General features: G+C 44.1%; 1 protein-coding gene across 1 annotated transcript in view; it reads right to left on the bottom strand.

Annotated features, from left to right (window-relative positions):
- Nucleotides 1–20,503, bottom strand: part of NUP107 (nucleoporin 107) — a 74,074-nt gene that overhangs the window by 14,640 nt on the left and 38,931 nt on the right. Inside the window, exons 19-22 of the mRNA XM_073651765.1 lie at nucleotides 18,813–18,931; nucleotides 9,602–9,640; nucleotides 503–653; nucleotides 260–372 (exon numbers count right to left, since the gene is read on the bottom strand). Coding sequence (XP_073507866.1) covers nucleotides 260–372; nucleotides 503–653; nucleotides 9,602–9,640; nucleotides 18,813–18,931 — 422 coding nt within the window. The remainder of the gene's footprint in view (nucleotides 1–259; nucleotides 373–502; nucleotides 654–9,601; nucleotides 9,641–18,812; nucleotides 18,932–20,503) is intronic.

Raw genomic sequence — 20,503 nt, 5'->3', positions numbered from 1 at the left:
GGCCACCACCGACCGGCCCTGGTAAGATTACTTGCTGCTGTCGCCGCCGACGAGAAGGAAGGTCCCCCCATCAAGGACAGGAAACCACTGATGCGGAGAGAGGCACCGCCCTTTTTATCTTGAAGGTTTCCGGTCCTTGAAGGGCGGATCCCCTCTCTCGTTGTGCAGTCATGGGTGACAGAAAAAAAAAGGATCCCCGCCCCTGGCTTAAGTGGCAGTTTCTTCAAGATCATCATAGTAGATTGGATTATAATTTTACCTCGCTTGTGCCTGTATCCAGAGCTGGTGTAAAATCATGATGAGCAAATTCACCTCCATTTTTTCTTCGTATGTTTTCGACCACTCTCTTTGTAATTGTTGCAACATCCAAACCTGTAAATGAACAAGTGACATATTGGCCACAAAAGAGAACAAATTCAAGTTTTCTGCACAATTTGCGATTCCCACTTGTCCCCAATTCCCCAGATTTTTTAGGGGAAACATTAAATATTTGTACAATAACCTGCTTCCTTTGCAAGCTCCAGACACTGATGGCGCTGTTCCAGCTCGGTCACATTTTCCAGAAATGCTGCATATTGACAGATGCCCAGGTCTTGTGGAAGGTGGCTGACGTAAAAGGCAATTAAACTAACTTGTTTCTCATTCACAAGTTTCTAAAGTATAAAAAACAAAACCAAAATGAATAAAATCAAGGAGCGAGAGTAAATCTTAATTCATATTTAATAAACCAAAGTTTCTCAACAAAATAACACTAAAGAAATACCGGTAGTTTTGGGATATATTTGTCTACAGTACAATGTACACTGCCTTGAAAACAATATGTTGTCAAAATGTGCAAAAGGAAAAAGTCGCAACCTCAACATAAAATACATACAATCTCCTTCCTGATCTAATATGTGAGTGCAGTTTATTACATGTATGTGGCCAAGAAGGTGTGCCTAAATGTTTGGTTAGTAATCAGATCCACAGAAGCAATGCTATTGCCTTTTAGGAATATGATGATCAAATGCAGATTTTATCCGGCCTGTTGCTAACTCTTCAGACCGTGTTCCAAATTATTATGCAAATTGGATTTAAGTGTCATAGCGATATAATTTTTCGTTATTCAAATAAACTCATGGATTGTACTATGTCTTGGGCCTCTTTAGCCACTGAAATCAATCTCAAACACCCGTGATGCCCGGTGATCCAAATTAAAGAAAAAACACTTGATAAGGATCTTCCACATTAAGGTTCCAAGCACTATGGGAAAGAAAAAAAGATATCTCTGCTGCCGAAAAGTATTAAATTGTCCAAGGCATTGCACTAGGCGTGAAAACATTAGATCATCATAATGTGAAGAGATTTGTGGCTGAAACGGAGCACAGATGGATAAGTGCAGATAAAGGCATAATGAAGAAGGTTTCTGCAAGACAAGCTTCTGTGGCTTTGGAGTCCTGCGAACCTCATGGTGTAGGATCCTCCAGATGCTTGCAGTTGTGCATAAACCTACTATTCGGCCACCCAAAAACAGTGCTCACAAGCAGAAACTGTTACAGTGGGCCCAAGCATCCATGAAAACTAATTTTAAAACAGTCGTTTACTGATGAGTACCATGCAACTCTGGATGGTCCAGAGGGATGGAGTAGTGGATGGTTGGTGGATAGTCACCATGTCCGAACAAAACTGCGACGTCAGCAAGGGGGTGGCAGTGTAATGTTTTGGGCCGGAATCATGGGGAAAGAGCTGGTAGGCCCCTTTAGGGTCCATGAAAGTGTGAAAATAACCTTTGGAAAGTATATAGAGTTTCTGACTGACCACTTTCTTCCACGGTACAAGAAAAAAGAATTATGCCATCTGTAGCAAAATCATCTTCATGCATGACAATGCAACATCTCATGCTACAAAGAATACTTCTGAGTCATCGGCTACTATGGGCATAAAATAGGAGAGAAACTCATGATGTGGCCACCATTCTCCCCTGACCTCAACCCTACTGAGAACCCATGGAGTTTCTTAAGGCAAAAGATCTATGAGGAAGGGAGGTAGTTCACATCAAAATAGCAGCTCTGGGAGGCTATTCTGACATCCTGCAAAGAAATTCAAGCAGAAACTATCCAAAAACTCACAAGCTCATTGGATGCAAGGAAGGGTCCTATGTTAACATGTAACTTGGCCTGTTAAGAGGTTTTTGATTAAATAAACTTTTGTTTCAGTAAATGTGACCTCTTAATGTTGAAAAGTAAACAAATCACAATATTCAGTTCTTTACAACTTATAAAATGTTTGGAAACTCTGTTGTGCATAATTTGTGCATTGAGTTTTTTTTAGTTTTGAAAAAAGGAGATTTTTGTGTACTCACCGTAAAATCTCTTTCTCTTAGCCTCTAATTGGGGGACACAGGACCTCGGGTGTTATGCTGCTGTCCACTAGGAGGCGACACTATGCATAATCTGAAAAAGATTAACTGTGGCTCCTCCCCTGCAGTATACACCCCTAGACGGCGTCAGCCATCTTCAGTTTTGTGCAAAAGCAGTAGGAGGAAAATAACATAGATAACATAGTCATGCCTATGAAAAAGGCAACTATATAAGAACTCATAGGAAAACCAATATGAGAACTCAACTTAACGGCCCGGAAGGGCAACAGGGTGGGAGCTGTGTCCCCCAATTAGAGGCTAAGAGAAAGAGATTTTACGGTGACTACACAAAAATCTCCTTTACTCTGTCGCCTCATTGGGGGACACAGGACCTTGGGACGTCCCAAAGCAGTCCCTGGGTGGGAAGCAATGGACGAATATTGTGTAGAGGGGTCCCTATAATTAGGGTACTGCCGCCTGCAGAACACGTCTGCCCAGGCTCGCATCTACTGAGGACTGGGTATGAACGCTATAGTGATTGGTAGACGTGTGTAAGCTGGTCCAGGTGGCTGCCTTACCCACTTGTTGTGCCGAAGCCTGGTGCCGAATGGCCCAGGAGGCCCCTACCGCACGTGTCGAATGTGCCGTAATACCTACTGGAAGAGGAGAATTTTTGAGGCGGTAGGCCTCTTGTATGGTGGATCTGATCCACCTGGCAAGGGTAACTTAGAAGCTGGCAGACCCTTGAGGCCACCTTCCAGAAGGAGAAAAAGAGAATCAGATTTCCGGAAGGGCGCATAGATACGCAATGCCCTGACAAGGTCAAGCGTATGGAAAGCCTTTTCCACTCTATGAACCGGAACCGGACAGAGAGATGGTAGCGAAATTTCTTCATTGAGATGGAAGTTGGACACAACCTTCAGAAGGAAGGATTGAACCGTACGGAGGACTACCTTGTCCTGGAAAAAATTCAGGAAGGGCTGTGTGCAGAAGAGTGCTGTGAGTTCAGACACCCTGCGTAGCGAGGTGATTGCCACGAGGAAAAAAAACACCTTCTGTGATAGAAGACGGAGTGGGACTTCCCTAAGGGATTCAAAGGGTGATTCCTGCAATGCAGTCAGCACCAGGTTGAGGTCCCACGTTTCTAGTGGTCGTCTGTAGGGGGGAACCAATCGGGAAACCCCCTGAAGAATGTTCTTACTCTTGCGGTTTGTAAGCAATGCACTTTTGAAAAAAGCACTGAAAGGGCTGACACCTGGCTCTTAAGGGAGGCCAGGGATAGTCTGGCTTCCAGGCCCGATTGGAGAAAACCGAGTACCCTAGGTAGGGAATAGTTTAGTGGGGTTTGGTTACGAGATTCGCACCAGGTAAAGAAGGCTTTCCAGGTACGGTAGTAAATCTTGGCAGAGGTTGGTTTTCATGCTCTGATCATGGTTCCATTGATATCTGGCGAAAAACCTGCCTGGGTTAGAATCCAGGTCTCAATGGCCACACCGTCAAATTGAGGGCCTCTAAGTTCTGGTGGTAGAACGGGCCTTGTGATAGAAGATCCGGGCGGTCGGGGAGACGCCAGGGTACATCTGCTGTGAGTCGTACGATGTCGGCGTACCATGTACGCCTGGGCCAGTCCGGTGCAATTAGGATGGTTGGTACTCCTTCCTGTTTGATCTTTCTCACCACTCTGGAAATCATGGGGAGAGGTGGAAAAATGTACAGGAGCTGGAACTGAGTCCAGTCCTGAACCAGGGCGTCCTACGCTAGCGCTCGCGGGTCGCGTGATCTGGCCATGAAGTTGGAGACTTTGGCATTGAGCTGAGACGCCATTAGGTCCACGTCCGAAGTACCCCAACGATGGCAGATCTGTTGAAAGATTTCGGGATGGAGAGCCCACTCTCCCGAGTTTATTCCTTGCCGGCTGAGGAAGTCTGCTTCCCAGTTGTCTACACCCGGAATGTGGACCGCAGAGATAATGGAGCTCGTTTTCTCCGCCCAGTGAAGGATGCGTGTCACTTCTTGCATCGCTCTGGCACTGCGGGTTCCCCCTTGGTGATTGACATATGCCACGACCGTGGCATTGTCCGATTGTACTCTGATGTGAGAGGCTGCCAGTAAGTGATGGAAGGCTCTCAACGCCAGGAGGATGGCACGAATCTCCAGGATGTTGATGGGCAAGGTTGCTTCCGCTGGGGACCACTTGCCCGGTGCTCTGTGGTGTAGGTGTACTGCACCCCAACCAGTCAGGCTTGCGTCTGTGGTCAGGACCTTCCATTGACCTGGGAGAAAGCATTTCCCTTTTGTTAGAGAGGTCCGGTTGAGCCACCAGTGAAGGGACTTCCTGGTTGACAACGTCAGCTGGAACTTCCTGTCGAGGGAAGAAGGGTTCCTGTCCCATGACTTGTGGGCAAATGGAATTGCTTCTATTGCCGCCACCATCCTGCCAAGGACTCTCATGGCAAACCGGAGAGATCGAGGGGGTTTGCTGAGAAGGGTGCGAACTCCTAAACGGAGAGGCAGTGCCTTGTCCTTGGGAAGGAGTATTAGACCCCTGGAGGTATTTAGCATTCCCAGGAATGTCAGAGACTGGTTTGGGGCTGGTGACGACTTTTGTAGGTTGACTAACCAGCCCAGGCGACTCAGAGTGTCGATCGTGATTGAGACACGGAGCTCGCAGTCCTTGAAAGTGGGAGCCTTGACGAGGAGATCGTCTAGATATGGAATGACCACTATGCCTCTAGAGTGTAGGACGTACATGGTGGCTGCCATGACTTTGGTAAACACTCTGGGGGTCGTGGAGAGTCCGAACGGGAGAGCCACGAACTGGTAGTGGTCCTGGTCGATTGCGAACCTGAGAAATCTCTGATGGGCAGGTGCAATCGGTATATGCAGGTATGCATCTTGTATGTCTTTATTCTCATTTTTCCATGGATGCGATGGTGGAACGAAGAGACTCCATACTGAAGTGACGTACTCTTACATATTTGTTGAGCTGTTTTAGATCTAGTATGGGCCGTGCCCAACCTCCTTTCTTGGGGACTACGAATAGATTGGAGCAGAACCCTGGAAGAACTCGGCTGTTGGGACACGTATTATGACACGTGCTTGAAGGAGCGAGGAGACTGCTTGGTGAAAAGCTTTTTCTGGCGGTTTTGGGGGAACAGATATAAGGAATCTGTTTGGTGGGTTGGAAGTAAATTTTATTTTGTATCCTGAAGATACTAGTTCCCTGACCCACCTGTCTTCTGTAATAGGTAGCCAGACTTGATGAAAGAGTAAAAGTCGGCTACTTACAGGTGGAGTGTCTTTTTGAGTCCGTGAGTCAGGATGAGAAGAAATTTTTTGGATTTCCCTCTTTTTGATTGGCCTGCATTTGACTGCCAGGTCTTGTCCGACTTTTGTGTCAATCTCGAGTCTTCCCTGCATGTGAAGCGGCTGTTATTTTGTGCTGGCCGAGAGACGGACCAGCCGGAAGAGTTCCGAAAGGATCGGAATCTAGCTTGGTTACGCTTGTTCTAATTGCGTTTGGGTTTCGGTTGGGGAAGAGAGCTTCTCTTACCCCCGGTGGCGTTGGATTTCATGGTGTCCAACCTTTCACCGAAAAGCCGACCGCTGAGGTATGGAAGCTGCGTGAGGGACTTCTTAGAGGCTGCGTCTGCTTTCCATTCACGCAGCCAAAGGATACGCCGAATAGTGATGGCGTGTGATATTGCCCCCGCTGCACCTCTTGCAGAATCCAGAGCTGCATGAAGTAAGTAGTCTGCCACAACTGGTATTTGAACTGCTTGTTCCGACTGTTCAGGGGCAGAAGCTTGAAGGCCAGTTTGTAAATTTTTGCCCAAGCCAGTATGGTCTTGGCTGCCCAGACTGAAGCGAGCGCGGGAGCTAGGGAGGCCTCCTGTGATTTCGCAAACTGAACGAGCCATACTTTCTACCTGCCGGTCTGCTGCATCCCTGAGGGTTGAGCTATCTGGCAGTGAAAGAAGTGTCTGTGCTGCCAGCCTGGAGACTGGGGGGTCCACTGCTGGTGGGTCTGTCCATTCTTTGGAGGATAGATTTTAAATTCTGAATGATTCAAGAAAAACTTAGGCGGCTTCAGGGCTCCTTCAAATGAAATGTTATCTTGTGGTGCGTCCGGGGTCGGATCAGAGATATCCAGCACCCGATGTATGGACGAGATTATGTCCTCAACTAGCGCTGTATTGCTAGGTGGGCTTAGAGTTAGGGATCCATCAGTTTCTTTGTCTGAGTCGGAATCTTCTGACTCCTGTGTGTCACAAAGGTGTCTCCTAGGTGAATCAGAATGGACTATTTCTCTGGACGGGGAATGGTGCGGAGAAATATAATCCCTGTCCCTGGTAGGGGACTGTCTAGATGACCTGGGACTACGGTAGCTGTCCGTAGACAGGGATGACTGTGTGCTGTGTGATGACGCAGATGAGCGTGACCTATGGGTGCGCTTGCGTCCTGACCCTGACCTGGATGTGCCTGGGTCAGTATGTGGCTGAGTCAGACTTTCCCTTTGCTGGGTAGTCTAGCGGAGGTATGGCTTTGCAGAGCCTGAATCAATTGTCGGTCATGTTATCTATGAACTGTGTCATAGATTGTGACATTTGAGTGGCCCATTCCACTGAAGGGTAGTAGGGGCTGCTTGGGACTCTGGCACAGTAGTCTGCGTACAATCCTCGCAATGCGGATATGCCGCTGGGAAGAGCATTACTGCAGGCTTCTCACCACTCTGGAAAAGCAGTTCTGCCTGGCTTTCTTAGACTTTGAGCCCGGCATTAGTGCACCAGGAGTGGCTATGCAGGGGGGCTAACTGTGCAGAGGAGGGTACAGAGTATTAGAAAATTCACAGCTGAGGGGTAACTCAAGCTGAGAACTTACCCCACCAATGTGCCCCTGTGAGCAGCGCTGAAAAAGCCTGGTCCTGTGCCTCCCCGGAGACCTGGCTGGCCTGTGAATGTCCTGCAGCAGTAATGGCCGCCGTAACTCTTCTCCTGTATCCTGAGATGAAGGAGAAGGGGGGTGGAGCGCTGCAAGGGTGGCAGTTTCTATGGAGATGCGCGCCCTGCAGCCTAGATCTGCCCCCTGTGTGACACCACAGAGTGTCAAAATCGTCATCTGGGGGGCGGGCCGGGGGGGGGGGTGGAGAATGGGCGGTAGCTTCGGCTAGGCCGAAGCCGCGGTCTAAATTTATTTTCTATGCCCAAAAGGGCTCCAGGCCGGCGCGGTAGTCCGGGGGGGGCCGGATCAGAACCGGAACCCCCCGGATTGAAAGGCAGAATGGCGGTGGGTGCATAAATGGAAGGGGGCTCTGAAGAGAGCTCCCCTTAGGCGCTTTTAGGGAGAAAGCTGCCGCAGGTGCAGAGCCTGTGAAGGCCTGTGCCTGTATGTGCCATGGCTGCCTGCACTCCCCCCGGCTCCTACAGGATCCCACAGAAGACTGGGGCTCCTGTATTGCTGCTGGTCCTCGGCTGCAGTGTGCTGGCTGGTGAGAGCTGCAGATGCTGCCGTCCAGGTCCTACCTGATGGAGTCTCAACCTAATACCCCCAGGGGGAATTAGGGAGGGTGCCGCGGTCACAGTCAGGGGGCTTTGTCCTCGCCTCAACTTCGGACCAAGACCGAGGGGAGTTCTCAACTTCGAGCCTGACCCGAGGGGCCGGAGAAGGAGCAGCATGGTGGCTATGCCATCTCAACTTCAACTGTGCACCCCATAGTAGGGGGCAGAGGAAGGATCCATGCCGGGGGTCTCTTAAGAGACCCTCTTTTCTTCATCTGTAATCCCGTGCTGAAGCGAGGGACGAGTGAAGGTCTGAGGTGTGCCTCCTTGCGACACTAAGCAAAAACTGAAGATGGCTGACGCCGTCTAGGGGTGTATACTGCAGGGGAGGAGCCACATAATCTTTCTCAGATAAGCATAGTGTCGCCTCCTAGTGGACAGCAGCATAACACCCGAGGTCCTGTGTCCCCCAATGAGGCGACAGAGTAAATACTGTTATCATTGGGAGGTTTGTCCAATAAAATGTGATTTATATGCTAACAGTTCAGGATTTGAATATTATACTGACTCATTTGCATCTACCATTTGGGAAAATTAGAGTAAAATAGCATAATTTGCATAATAATTTGGAACGCTGTGTAAAGTACGGACTGTTGGCTTTCTCCAGTAAAGCATGTCCCCTTCTAACTTAGTCCAAAACTTGGAATCATCTCCTGTAATGACTTCTGCCTTCTAGAGTGGATCTTCACTGTCTTGGGCTTAGGCTGCTATGTAAATTATTGTCCCATACACACTAGATATACAGAATTAATGCAGACCATATACATTAAACTAATGTTGGCCGAGCCCACGGATAACGATGATTTTGGTCGACAGTCTAATGTGTATGGGAGCCACGGACAGTTTAATATTGGTGAAAATATCGGTCCAGCATGTCCAATTTTGGACTGCTGCTCATATTGTCTCTCGGAGAAAAGCAGCCGCCAGACATGTCTAATAATGGCTCTCGTTGAGAACATAAGCACTTGGACGAACATCATTTGGCCAACAACCATCGAATGTGTATGGCTACCTTTAGATTCATTAGGCGACCAAATGCATTGCTTACGGTGGCAGTAAAGATGTCATTTGACAGGCAAATGCAGAAAAGAGAACATACTTCTCCTGTTTTCACTGTGCAGTTTGTTATACTGTTCTGGTTTAGGACAAACTAGAAGATCTTTTTTGGAATATTAAATGTCCACCTTCAACTGCATAGACTATTTCTTTTATAATATTCACTGTATTCTACTAGTGCAAAAATACGTCTGCGTTAGTTAAATGAGAACATACATATTTGACAAAATATCTGTAGGTAGACATATGCAAATAAACAAAAACACTTAGGACCTGTCTCTAAGTCAAAACTGACCAGTTTTTGCTTTTATTTTATTCCCGTTCTATTCAGTTGTAGTTTGTTTAAATCAACCATATGGCTCCAGACAGATTTTTTTTAATCCAGTACTAAGTTTTATGGTCTATACCAAGGGGGTGTTGCTCACAGGGTAACAATGCAGAGAAGCCTAAAGACACGTCCCCTGAGAATTCTGTCAGCCATGCCCCCTTGTAAATATCAAAAATCAGGGCTAAATAAAAAAGGCCCATACCTCTGGAACAGAGTAAAAAAATAAATACTCAGAGGAGCAGCAGGGATGAATAAAATAAAAAAAGTCACTCTTAACTTGGTGACAGGTCATTTTTAAATACTAACAATAATAATTAGTACCTGTATGTAAGTCTTCAGCACCTCCACTGAAACTTCCTCCTAAAAATAAGTTGGCAAATACATTACTGAAATTGTAGAACTAAAAAACAAAGTAATTTAACGGGATTAGTAATACACACAACTGAACTGAGTCAAAATTGAATACGGAAAAATATGTTCAAATGGGAAGCATGGCATAACATTTAGAATAATTAAAAAGTACACGTAAAAGTCCAGAATGTGTACTAGAAAAGGAGAGCTACCACAATGCAGTTCTTATTAAAAGGCACTTGAAGAATGAAGCACATGATTGTTTTTATTGCGTGTCGTCCAAGCCAATATCTTAAATCACATTTAAAGGGGACCTTTCACCAGTTTTAGCAAGTTGCCACATCTTAGAATAGTGGCTGCAGTGCGGAATAAAACATTTTCCGTTGTGGAGATTTTAGCTTAAGAAGTTAATATGCCAATTTATTCTAATACCAAGGCGGGAACGCCCCTGAAACGTCGCACTGGTGTGCAGAACACTTCCCTCTCCTTCCACCTCCAACATGAAGGGTCTCAGCAGGTCTTCATGGATTAAAAATAATAGGAATTCAAAGCAGGTGAAGGACTAATGTTTTTTTACAGAACGGTGAATATGTTGCTCATGGACTTGATGTGATTTATGCATTTATTTAATGGAAATTAAGAATTTGAGAATACACTGAATTTAATAAGAAAGTGTTTCATGTGTGTTTTTTCTTTAAATTGGCTACATAGCTGACAAAGCATAATCAGGAGGAATCATGCAGAAGAAAACCCTCCCCCAGAGAATGTCAGACCTGGCTTTCCTCCTTGATGTCTGCATCACCTGTGTAGAGTCCTGTGCTATTACTAACACCTCCTGCAGCTTCCATCTCAGGGCACTGTCTGCTCTATGCCACTCCTCCAAACTGACTGCCCTAAGATGGAAGCTGCTAGAGGTGTTAGTAATAGCACAGGACTCTACACAGGTGATGCTGAGATCACTACAGGGTGGGCAATTTATATGGATACACCTAAATAAAATGGGAATGGTTGGTGATATCAACTTCCTGTTTGTGCCACATTAGTATATGGGAGGGGGAAAACTTTTATAGATGGATGGTGACCATGGCGGCCATTTTGGATCCAAATTTATTTTTTTCAATGGGAAGAGGGTCATGTAACACATCAAACTTATTGAGAATTTCATAAGAAAAACAATGGTGTGCTTGGTTTTAACATAACTTTATTCTTTCATGAGTTTTTTACAAGTTTCTCTTTGTTTACAGCCATTGACATGTCGCAGAGGTTAACACGTGAGGAGCGGACAGAAATTGTGTTGATGTCTGGTGACCGCAGTACCCGGGTCATTGCAGCAGATTTCAATGCAAGACACCCTACGAGACCACCCATCTCCCATGCTACAGTTAGCAAACTGCTTACCAAATTTCGTGAAACAGGTTCAGTGTTGGATTTGCCAAAATGTGGACGCAAGAAAACGGTCACTAATGAAGAAACATCAGTGGCTGTCCTAGCTTCATTCAGCAAGAGCCCACAGCGTAGCACTCACCGCATGTCACTGGAGAGTGGCATCAGTCAAACATCCTTTCGGCGGATATTAGCTACTCACAAATGGCACCCTTACAAAATCCAGCTGCTGCAGCATCTCAACGGGGATGACCCAGATCGGCGCACTGAATTTGCAGAATGGGCAAAACAAAAATTGGAACAGGACCCTCAGTTTACACAGAACATTATGTTCAGTGTTGAGGCAAACTTTTTTGTGAATGGTGAAGTTAACAAACAAAACCACCGCTATTGGTCTGACACTAGCCCACAGTGGATAGATCCCTCCAAGACTGTTGGAACACAAAAATTGATGGTATGGTGTGGTATATGGGGTACAAAGATAGTGGGGGCCATTCTTCATTAATGGAAACCTCAATGACACTGTATATCTGAAATTGCTACATGATGATGTGTTGCCCTCTTTATGCACTGAAGATGGCACGTTCCCTGAGTTTTTCCAACAAGATGTTGCACCACCACATTATGGGTGTGAGAGGATGATGGGAGTTGTACTTCACGCAAGACTACGATGTAAGACACAGATGAAGTTATTCTTCCCTTATCTGGACATTTGGACTGACGCCCAGAAACTAGATTGTAACTTGTTTTTAGCTGTCTCAGCAACCTTCTACTAATTATCACTTTTCTGTTTATGAAACTTTCTTATCAACATTCCACTGTTATGAATCATCACTTCACTGCTTGTGAAACAAAGGCATTTTACTGCGCATGTCTGACAAAAAAAAAAAAAAAAAAAATGAAATGATTATTAATATAAATAAAGGGACTGCACCTATAGAGGCAGACGCGCTCAGGGGCTTCCCAGTACTTGATTATACACTACGTGTCTGTGTATTTCTTGTTACGGGGATACCCCGACTCCAACAAGGACCCTCCATGGCTGAATGATCCTAACAATTCCTGGCGCCCGAAACAGGGACCCGAGGTCTGCGTATTCCTTCAAGTTCATCGACCGGCACGAGTAACCGCTGAGATTGGGACATCGGAACAGCAGATGACAAACCTGGCCAGGTAAGAGACACTGTTAGTTCTCTTACATCTGCTCTGCGATAGTCCGTAAATTTCATGCATATCTTGTGTTGGGATTGAGGAACTAGTAGAGAAGGATACCTATAGCTCGGGTCATTCATGTATATACTGTAGGATCTGCCGAAGGAGAGGTCAGAGAAGGTTATGGAACGGATGGTATGAAAGAGATGTGGATGTCGGGAATAGCCTCATAAGCCGCACTAAGGTAGATGACATAAGTATTACGGAGATTGCCTAACTGAGTCATAAGGTTGTGTCCTTTCGGGGAAACCTTCGCTCACGCTTAACTCCCGAACCTTTGTCCTCCTTTTTGACGGATAAGAGATTGACAGAATGAGCCCATGGAAGTAATGATAATACTCCAGGGACACGATATATAATGGAGACTGTATGGTTCATTTTATGTATTGTTGGTCTTGCCCTTGTTGCCATATATATGTGTGTTAGAATTACTCTACACTTCAGACAAAACGGTCCAGAGAAACCGTTTCAGATACTGGCTCCTTAGGACAGAATAGGTAACGAGGAAAGGTAGAATATAGAATATATTTTATCTAACCCAAAAAGCCTCCTAAGGTAGGAATAGTCAGGAAAAATGGGCAACAAGATACTGGCTCCTTAGGACAGAATAGGTAACGAGGAAAGGTAAAATATAGAATATATTTTATCTAACCCAAAAAGCCTCCTAAGGTAAGAATAGTCAGGAAAAATGGGCAACAAACAGACTAAGACCACAAATGATGAACAAGATGTCTATACAATCGTGAAAGAAAGGTGTGGTGTAGAAGCAACTAAGAATTTAGGGAAAGTTTGCAAAACTTTTCAGGTAGCAAGGCATGACAGGTTTAACAGGAAACTATGGGAGGACATTCGGGCTAGAAAAGCAGGAGTGGTAAGAGACAAAGGATGGTAGAGTCCAAATTTTGGTGCCTGATGACCAAGAGTCTCTAGAAAACATTGTAAAAGTCCAAGCCTTAGAGGATGAGAAAGATCCTGCCCCTACCCAAATTATTTTAGATCTTTCTGAGGTACCAGAAAAATTATGGGCACAACATGACACCGATGTAGGACTAATGCCAATAGCTCCTGTAAAAGTCACTCCTGTTCCAGGTGTGACACTACCCCAATTGAGACAGTATCCTATTAGTGCCCAACAAGAACACGCCATAGGAGAACAGATAAAAGATTATCTAAAAACTGGAGTACTGATAGAAGTAAAGTCACCAGCCAATACACCGTTGTACCCCGTAAAAAAGAAATCTACTGAGGGGTCAGCTGCTAGATACCGGATGGTACATGATTTAAGAGAGATAAATAACATTTTGGAACCTATTACTCCTGTTGTGCCAAATCCACACACGTTGCTATCACAGATCCCAGCAACAGCACGAGTATTTTCTGTCATAGACTTATCAAATGCATTTTTTTTTTCAGTACCATTACACCCAGACTGTTACAAACTGTTTGCATTTACATTTAAGAATAGACAATTAGCATGGACAAGATTACCACAGGGTATGATACATTCACCTACCTTGTACTCAGAAGCTATGAGATCAGTTCTTCAAAATTTCAAACCTACGGATGAGGTTGTAATTCTCCAATATGTTGATGACCTATTGTTATGTGCCCCTGCTCAAGAGTCCGCAAACAGCAACACAATAAGGTTGTTAATATTTCTAGTAGACATGGGCTGTAAAGTTAACAAGAAAAAAGTACAACTTTGTATGACTACGGTAGTATTTCTAGGACACTGCATTTCACAAGGTATTCGGCACCTCACCGCCGACAGACTAAAAATCATTAGAGATCTTGTTCCTCCCAAGAACTACAAAACATTAAGAGCATTTTTGGGAATAGTATCACACTGCAGACAATGGGTTATACATGCTAGTCAGCTTATGCAACCTCTATATGATTGTTTAAAAATCGAGCCTTTTCAGTTAACTGAATCAGCGCTCATAGCCTTTCAAGACCTCAAGAAAGGTCTCATGTCAGCCCCGGCCTTGGGAATCCCAGACTACGCCAAACCATTCCAATTAATGGCTGCGGAAATGTCTAATCATGCTACAGGAGTACTAACACAGAAACATGAAAATAAACAAAGACCTGTCGCATACTATTCTGCTCAATTAGATAATGTTACCAAAGCTGCACCATCATGTGTCAGAGTAGTAGCAGCTGTCTCTTTTTTGGTAGAAAAAGCCTCAGAAATAGTACTAGACCATGCCCTAATAGTACAAACTACACATGATGTACATGGCATACTGAATCAGGTATTGCCAAAACACATTTCAATGGCTAGACATCTTAGATTACAATGCTCCTTACTAATGCCACCAAACCTCACTTTTCGCCGCATATTGTCTCTAAATTTAGCCACTCTGTTACCACTAGAGACAAAGGGGGGAGTGGAAGGAGGTCAGGAAGACGAAGATGAAAATTTTTTACAATACCACGAACAAGACAATATAATACATGATTGCTTACAGTGTATAGAACAAGAAACACAAGGGCTACCTAATGTACAGGACACCCCTCTTGACAATCTAGACCTACATATGTATATAGATGGTAGTAGGTATGCAGATGAAACTGGTAACTTTCACACAGGTTATGCCATTGTATCAGATCATGATGTTATTGAAGCTGAGCCAATGCAGGCCAGCTGTTCAGCCCAGGAAGCTGAACTATTAGCTCTAATACGAGCATTACAGTTAGCAAAAGAAAAAAACGCTAATATTTTTTACTGATATGCATATGGTATTGTACATGATTTTGGATGTATATGGAGAGCTAGAGGTTACATGACAGCTTCAGGTCAACCAGTAAAACATGGACAAATGATTAGACAAATCCTAGAATCAGCTGCCTCAACCAAACAAGTAGCAGTAATAAAAGTACCTGCACATGTAAGACTCGACACCGAGATAGCTAGGGGTAATGACCGAGCCGACAAGGCTGCTAAGCGAGCTGCAGTAAAACCTCTGACAACTGACCACACTATTAGTGCAGTATCAGAATTTGACTTAATTACACGGCTCAAAGAAGCCCACCAGCAGGTGAGTAGAGAAGAAAAAGAAGAGTGGCAGAAACAGGGGGCAGAAGAAAAAGAAGGACTATGGAGAAAAGGAGATGAGCTTTGTCTCCCCCGAGCGTGGTACCCTGTTGTGGTCAGTGAAGCCCACGGACCTACACATGTGTCTGCAAACGGTATGATACAGAGGGTCAGACAGAAGTGGTTAGCCCCAGGGTTCGGCCAGGTAGCTCGAGCAAAATGTGGTTCTTGTGAAATCTGTTTAGCCCACAATCCAGGACAGACTGTTAAGACCCCCCAGAAGCACCATGTAAGACCACTATATCCGTTCCAGAGACTTCAGATCGATTACATCCAGATGCCTAAGCATGGACACTATGAGTATGTACTGGTATGTGTGGACATGTTTTCGGGGTGGCCAGAGGCTTATCCAGTTCATACAGCCACGGCTAAAGTCACTGCAGTAAAAATAGCACATGAACTGGTACCCCGTTATGGTATCCCAGAAGTGATCGAGTCAGATAGAGGTACACATTTTACTGGAGAGATCTTTCAGAATGTAATGAAAATGTTGTGTATAAAAAGTGAACTACACACCCCTTACCACCCACAGAGTTCTGGTAAGGTTGAGAGAATGAATGGAACACTTAAGTTAAAAATACAGAAAGCCATGGCAGAAACACAGAAACCATGGACTGAGTGTCTCCCAATAGCATTGTATTCAGTCAGAAACACCCCCCAGGGAAAGAGCAAACTCACCCCCCATGAAATATTGTTTGGTAGAGTTGCCAATACAGGATTGTATTTCCCACAGACTTTAATGTTAGAAACTGAAAGCTTAACTGCTTATGTACAAAATTTATGTAAGCATGTGTCTAAAATACACTCTTTAGTGTTCTCTTCCATTCCAGATCCTGATTCCATTGAGGGAACGCACAAGCTGCAACCAGGAGACGAAGTTTACGTAAAAAGACATAACAGAAGAACGCTAGAACCCAGATTTGAGGGTCCATATCAGGTGTTATTGACAACTCCAACTGCAGTAAAATTGGAAGTGTTTACATGGACTAATTGCTCAGACAAATTAGCAAATAACCAAACCGTTAATTCTAGATTATGGAACACCACTGTTGCCATCCCAGTTGTGGGGTGGGTGGGATTTCCCTGGTGGCAAGGTAATATGACCGGAAAAATAAACAACTTACAATATTTAGCGTTTAAAGGAGGTGTATGGGTTCCTAGAAATAAGACGGGACTAACAGACTTAGGGTTAATTCCTACAGAAAATATACAACTCAGTTTTAGTAGCACAGTATCTTCTTCTCAACCTTTTAAACCTGATATAGTAGAAAAATACATACACAATAATGGTTGGAAATATTCACAATTATTCCCCGATGGAAACAATGATACATGTTCAAAGATACCAGGTAATATATTATGTAATGAGTCAAGTGCATATGACCCAGGTACACCGACTTGTGAAAATCCAGATGCAGGATACTGTAGTCCATTAGGTCAAAAACCCCCTTGGTGTATACTTCAGAATGTATCTAAATTTTTAGATTTGGTACATAGGTTGGTGCTCCAACACTCTGCAATATGGGATCTGCCTGAAGGAACCTTCTGGATTTGTGGAAATGGAGCATACAAATGGCTCCCAGTAGGAATAAAAGGTGCATGTACTCTAGGACGCTTAACACCGGCCACATTTATAGTTCAGAATCAGCAGGTAGATATGCAAGCAGTACCTAAACACACACTATACAAAAGAGCAGCCGACAACTCGCCTAGACCTTCAGGTAGGCCACATGTGGTCCAAATGGGAATTCCTAATAAAATATTCAGCACTTTCTTTGTGTATCCAATGTTGATGCAGATGTGGGATGAATATGACAGACACAATGACCAAAATAAAGATAGCTGGTGGTCAGACACCTTCTCCTTTCTCAACCCAAAGAACTGGTTTAAGGGTATTGGAGGTTGGGTGGCTGGAATTCTGCAAGGTATATTACAGATTGTGCTAGTTATAGTAGTCATATATGTAGTGTTTAAAATAGGATTAAAAATTATTTTAATATGCATAAATAAGCTTTGTAATATGGACTCAAGAATATGAAAGAAAAGAACTCCCGGACCAGGTCTTCTACCAAAAGTCCATAAGGAAGAATCAAAGGGGGGACTGAGAGGATGATGGGAGTTGTACTTCACGCAAGACTACGATGTAAGACACAGATGAAGTTATTCTTCCCTTATCTGGACATTTGGACTGACGCCCAGAAACTAGATTGTAACTTGTTTTTAGCTGTCTCAGCAACCTTCTACTAATTATCACTTTTCTGTTTATGAAACTTTCTTATCAACATTCCACTGTTATGAATCATCACTTCACTGCTTGTGAAACAAAGGCATTTTACTGCGCATGTCTGACAAAAAAAAAAAAAAAAAAAATGAAATGATTATTAATATAAATAAAGGGACTGCACCTATAGAGGCAGACGCGCTCAGGGGCTTCCCAGTACTTGATTATACACTACGTGTCTGTGTATTTCTTGTTACGGGGATACCCCGACTCCAACAAGGACCCTCCATGGCTGAATGATCCTAACAGGTGTCAGGTCCGAGCATTCCTACAAGAAAAGTTTCTTGGAAAGTGGATTGCTCGTCGTGGGCCAGTTGAATAGCCACCAAGGTCTCCCGATCTGACCCCCTTACACTTATCTTTGGGATCATCTGAAGGCAATTGTCTATGCTGTGAAGATACGAGATGTGCAGCATCTGAAACAACGGATACTAGAAGCCTGTGCTAGCATTTCTTCTGCGGTGTTGCTGTCAGTGTGTCAAGAGTGGGAGAGGAGGGTTGCATTGACAATCCAACACAATGGGCAGCACTTTGAACACATTTTATAAGTGGTCATAAACTTGTAAATAACTCCTGAAAGAATAAAGTTATGTTAAAACCAAGCACACCATTATTTTTCTTATGAAATTCTCAATAAGCTTGATGTGTCACATGACCCTCTTCATATTGAAAAAATAAAGTTGGATCCAAAATGGCCGACTTCAAAATGGCCGCCATGGTCACCACCCATCTGGAAAAGTTTTCCCCCTCCCAAATACTAATGTGCCACAAACAGGAAGTTGATATCATCAACCATTCCCATTTAATTTAGGTGTATCCATATAAATGGCCCACTTGTCTCACAGAGAAAAAGTGGATTCTAAGCTTTCCTGGGGCATTTTTTTCTCCCTACATGACATATTCTGCTTATGATTTGTCAACGTCATGCAGGGGAAAAAATAAAAGCCATCAGTACAAATCTCTGCTAATGGCTGATCATAAAATAGAATCTAAACTTTACAAGCTAGAATTGCCACAATGGGATAGATAGATAGATATTAAAAAGAGGGTTTACTCAACTCTGCAGAAACTATTCCATGATGTAGCCAGTTTAACATGCTTATAACTGGTGAAACATCCTCTAACATCTCTATGCTAAACAATGCACAGGACTATTACAAATTGCTGAATCTAGTTCTTCTAGAACATATTTCGACCCTAAATACTACCTTAGTTTGCAACCCGAGTGTTCGGAAGAATAATATGAGATGTGTCATAAAACGCAGAAGGTGACCAAGGAGCTGATTTTTTCCTTTTGACAGCCATTCACTGAACTCGTCCATTAACCCTACAATTTAAATGTAAATATTATCCAAAAATGAAATAGTTTACAAATGTGATATATATTCATACTCATCATAATCTGTAATATGACTACTTGCAGCTGATGCTGAGCTAAGCGATGTTGGGCTTGTACAGGCATACAGATGTGGCAATTACAATTTGTACTATTGAAGAAAAATCTCAATGTACAATACCAAGTATTGGTTGAAGGGAATCTGTCACCCCTGGGACCTATCAGACCTCCAATATGGGCATACAGGCGATAGAAATGTAAATCTATACCTACCTGTATGGCCCATATTAGAGGTCTGCTTGCTTTGAAATATCTTTTTATAAAATCTGTTTTCCTATGCTTGGTCCCCACTTCCTCCTGGCATCCTGATAGTTAGGAACTATATTATATATATGTATACACATATGTATACACATATGTATACATGTCAGTGTACACGTGTATACATATATACAATATAGTTCCTCAGGGAGGAAGTGGGGACCAAACCTTATTGTTGCGCACGCCGGAGGTCACTGGATTGGAAGTCACAGCGACTTCCAGCACCTGTGCACTAGAGCTCAGCAGTGTAAAATAGTGCAGAGAGAAAGAAAAACGAGCCTTACATTATAGGCGCATTGCGCAAGCGCGGGATATGCGGACCTAGACTGCACGTCACAGGGCCCTGTGATGCGCAGGGGAGTGGGGAATATTTAAATTAAGTAGGTAGGTGGGGATTTCTTTGCGTCCACCGGATGCCAAGCGTAGGAAAACGGATTTTATAAAAAGATATTTCAAAGCAAGCAGACCTCTAACATGGGCCATACAGGTAAGTATAGATTTACATTTCTATCACCTGTATGCCCATAGTGGAGGTCTGATAGGTCCCAGGGGGTGACAGATTCCCTCTCAGTATGGACCTGTAAGACATTAAAGGGAACCTGTCACCAGAAAAACGCTATTAACCTGCAGATATGCAGAGTTATTAACCTGCCCGGCTCCAGCACTTATCCGAACTCTGCGGGGAGAAAATAGAATTAGACTTACCGGTAATTCGATTTCTAATAACCACCACGACAGCACCAAAGAAGGAGGATGTCACCCCACCCTAATAGGGACAGGAAACACAAAGAGGTTAAATAGCCCCTCCCACATCCTCCTTCCAGTGTTTTATAAAGGACCACACAAGTATGGATGCTTCAAATTATATTTATTCAAATTAAATGATTGGCTAACCAAGCCTGGGAGGGAATTACCAGTGCTGTCGTGGTGGTTATTAGAAATCGAATTACCGGTAAGTCTAATTCTATTTTCTCCAATAACCCCACGACAGCACCAAAGGAGGAGTACCAAAGACTCATGTTTAAGGAGGGACAATGGCCTGAAGCACTTTCTGCCCAAAGGCCAAGTCTTTAATGGACATTAAGTTTAGTTTGTAATGCTTGGTGAAGGTATGGACCGAAGACCATGTAGCTGCTTTGCATATCTGCTCGAGGGAAGCACTAGCCTTTTCTGCCCAGGAGACGGACATGGCTCTAGTAGAGTGTGCTTTCAGTTTCTCTGGTGGTGAGAGATTTTGGATCT

Source organism: Phyllobates terribilis, unplaced genomic scaffold (genome assembly GCF_046119375.1).
Source record: "Phyllobates terribilis strain yellow unplaced genomic scaffold, ASM4611937v1 Scaffold_11__3_contigs__length_659146591, whole genome shotgun sequence".
Taxonomy (NCBI): domain Eukaryota; kingdom Metazoa; phylum Chordata; class Amphibia; order Anura; family Dendrobatidae; genus Phyllobates; species Phyllobates terribilis.
Note: the sequence above shows the minus strand (reverse complement) of the source record. Positions and strands in the feature narration are given on the sequence as shown.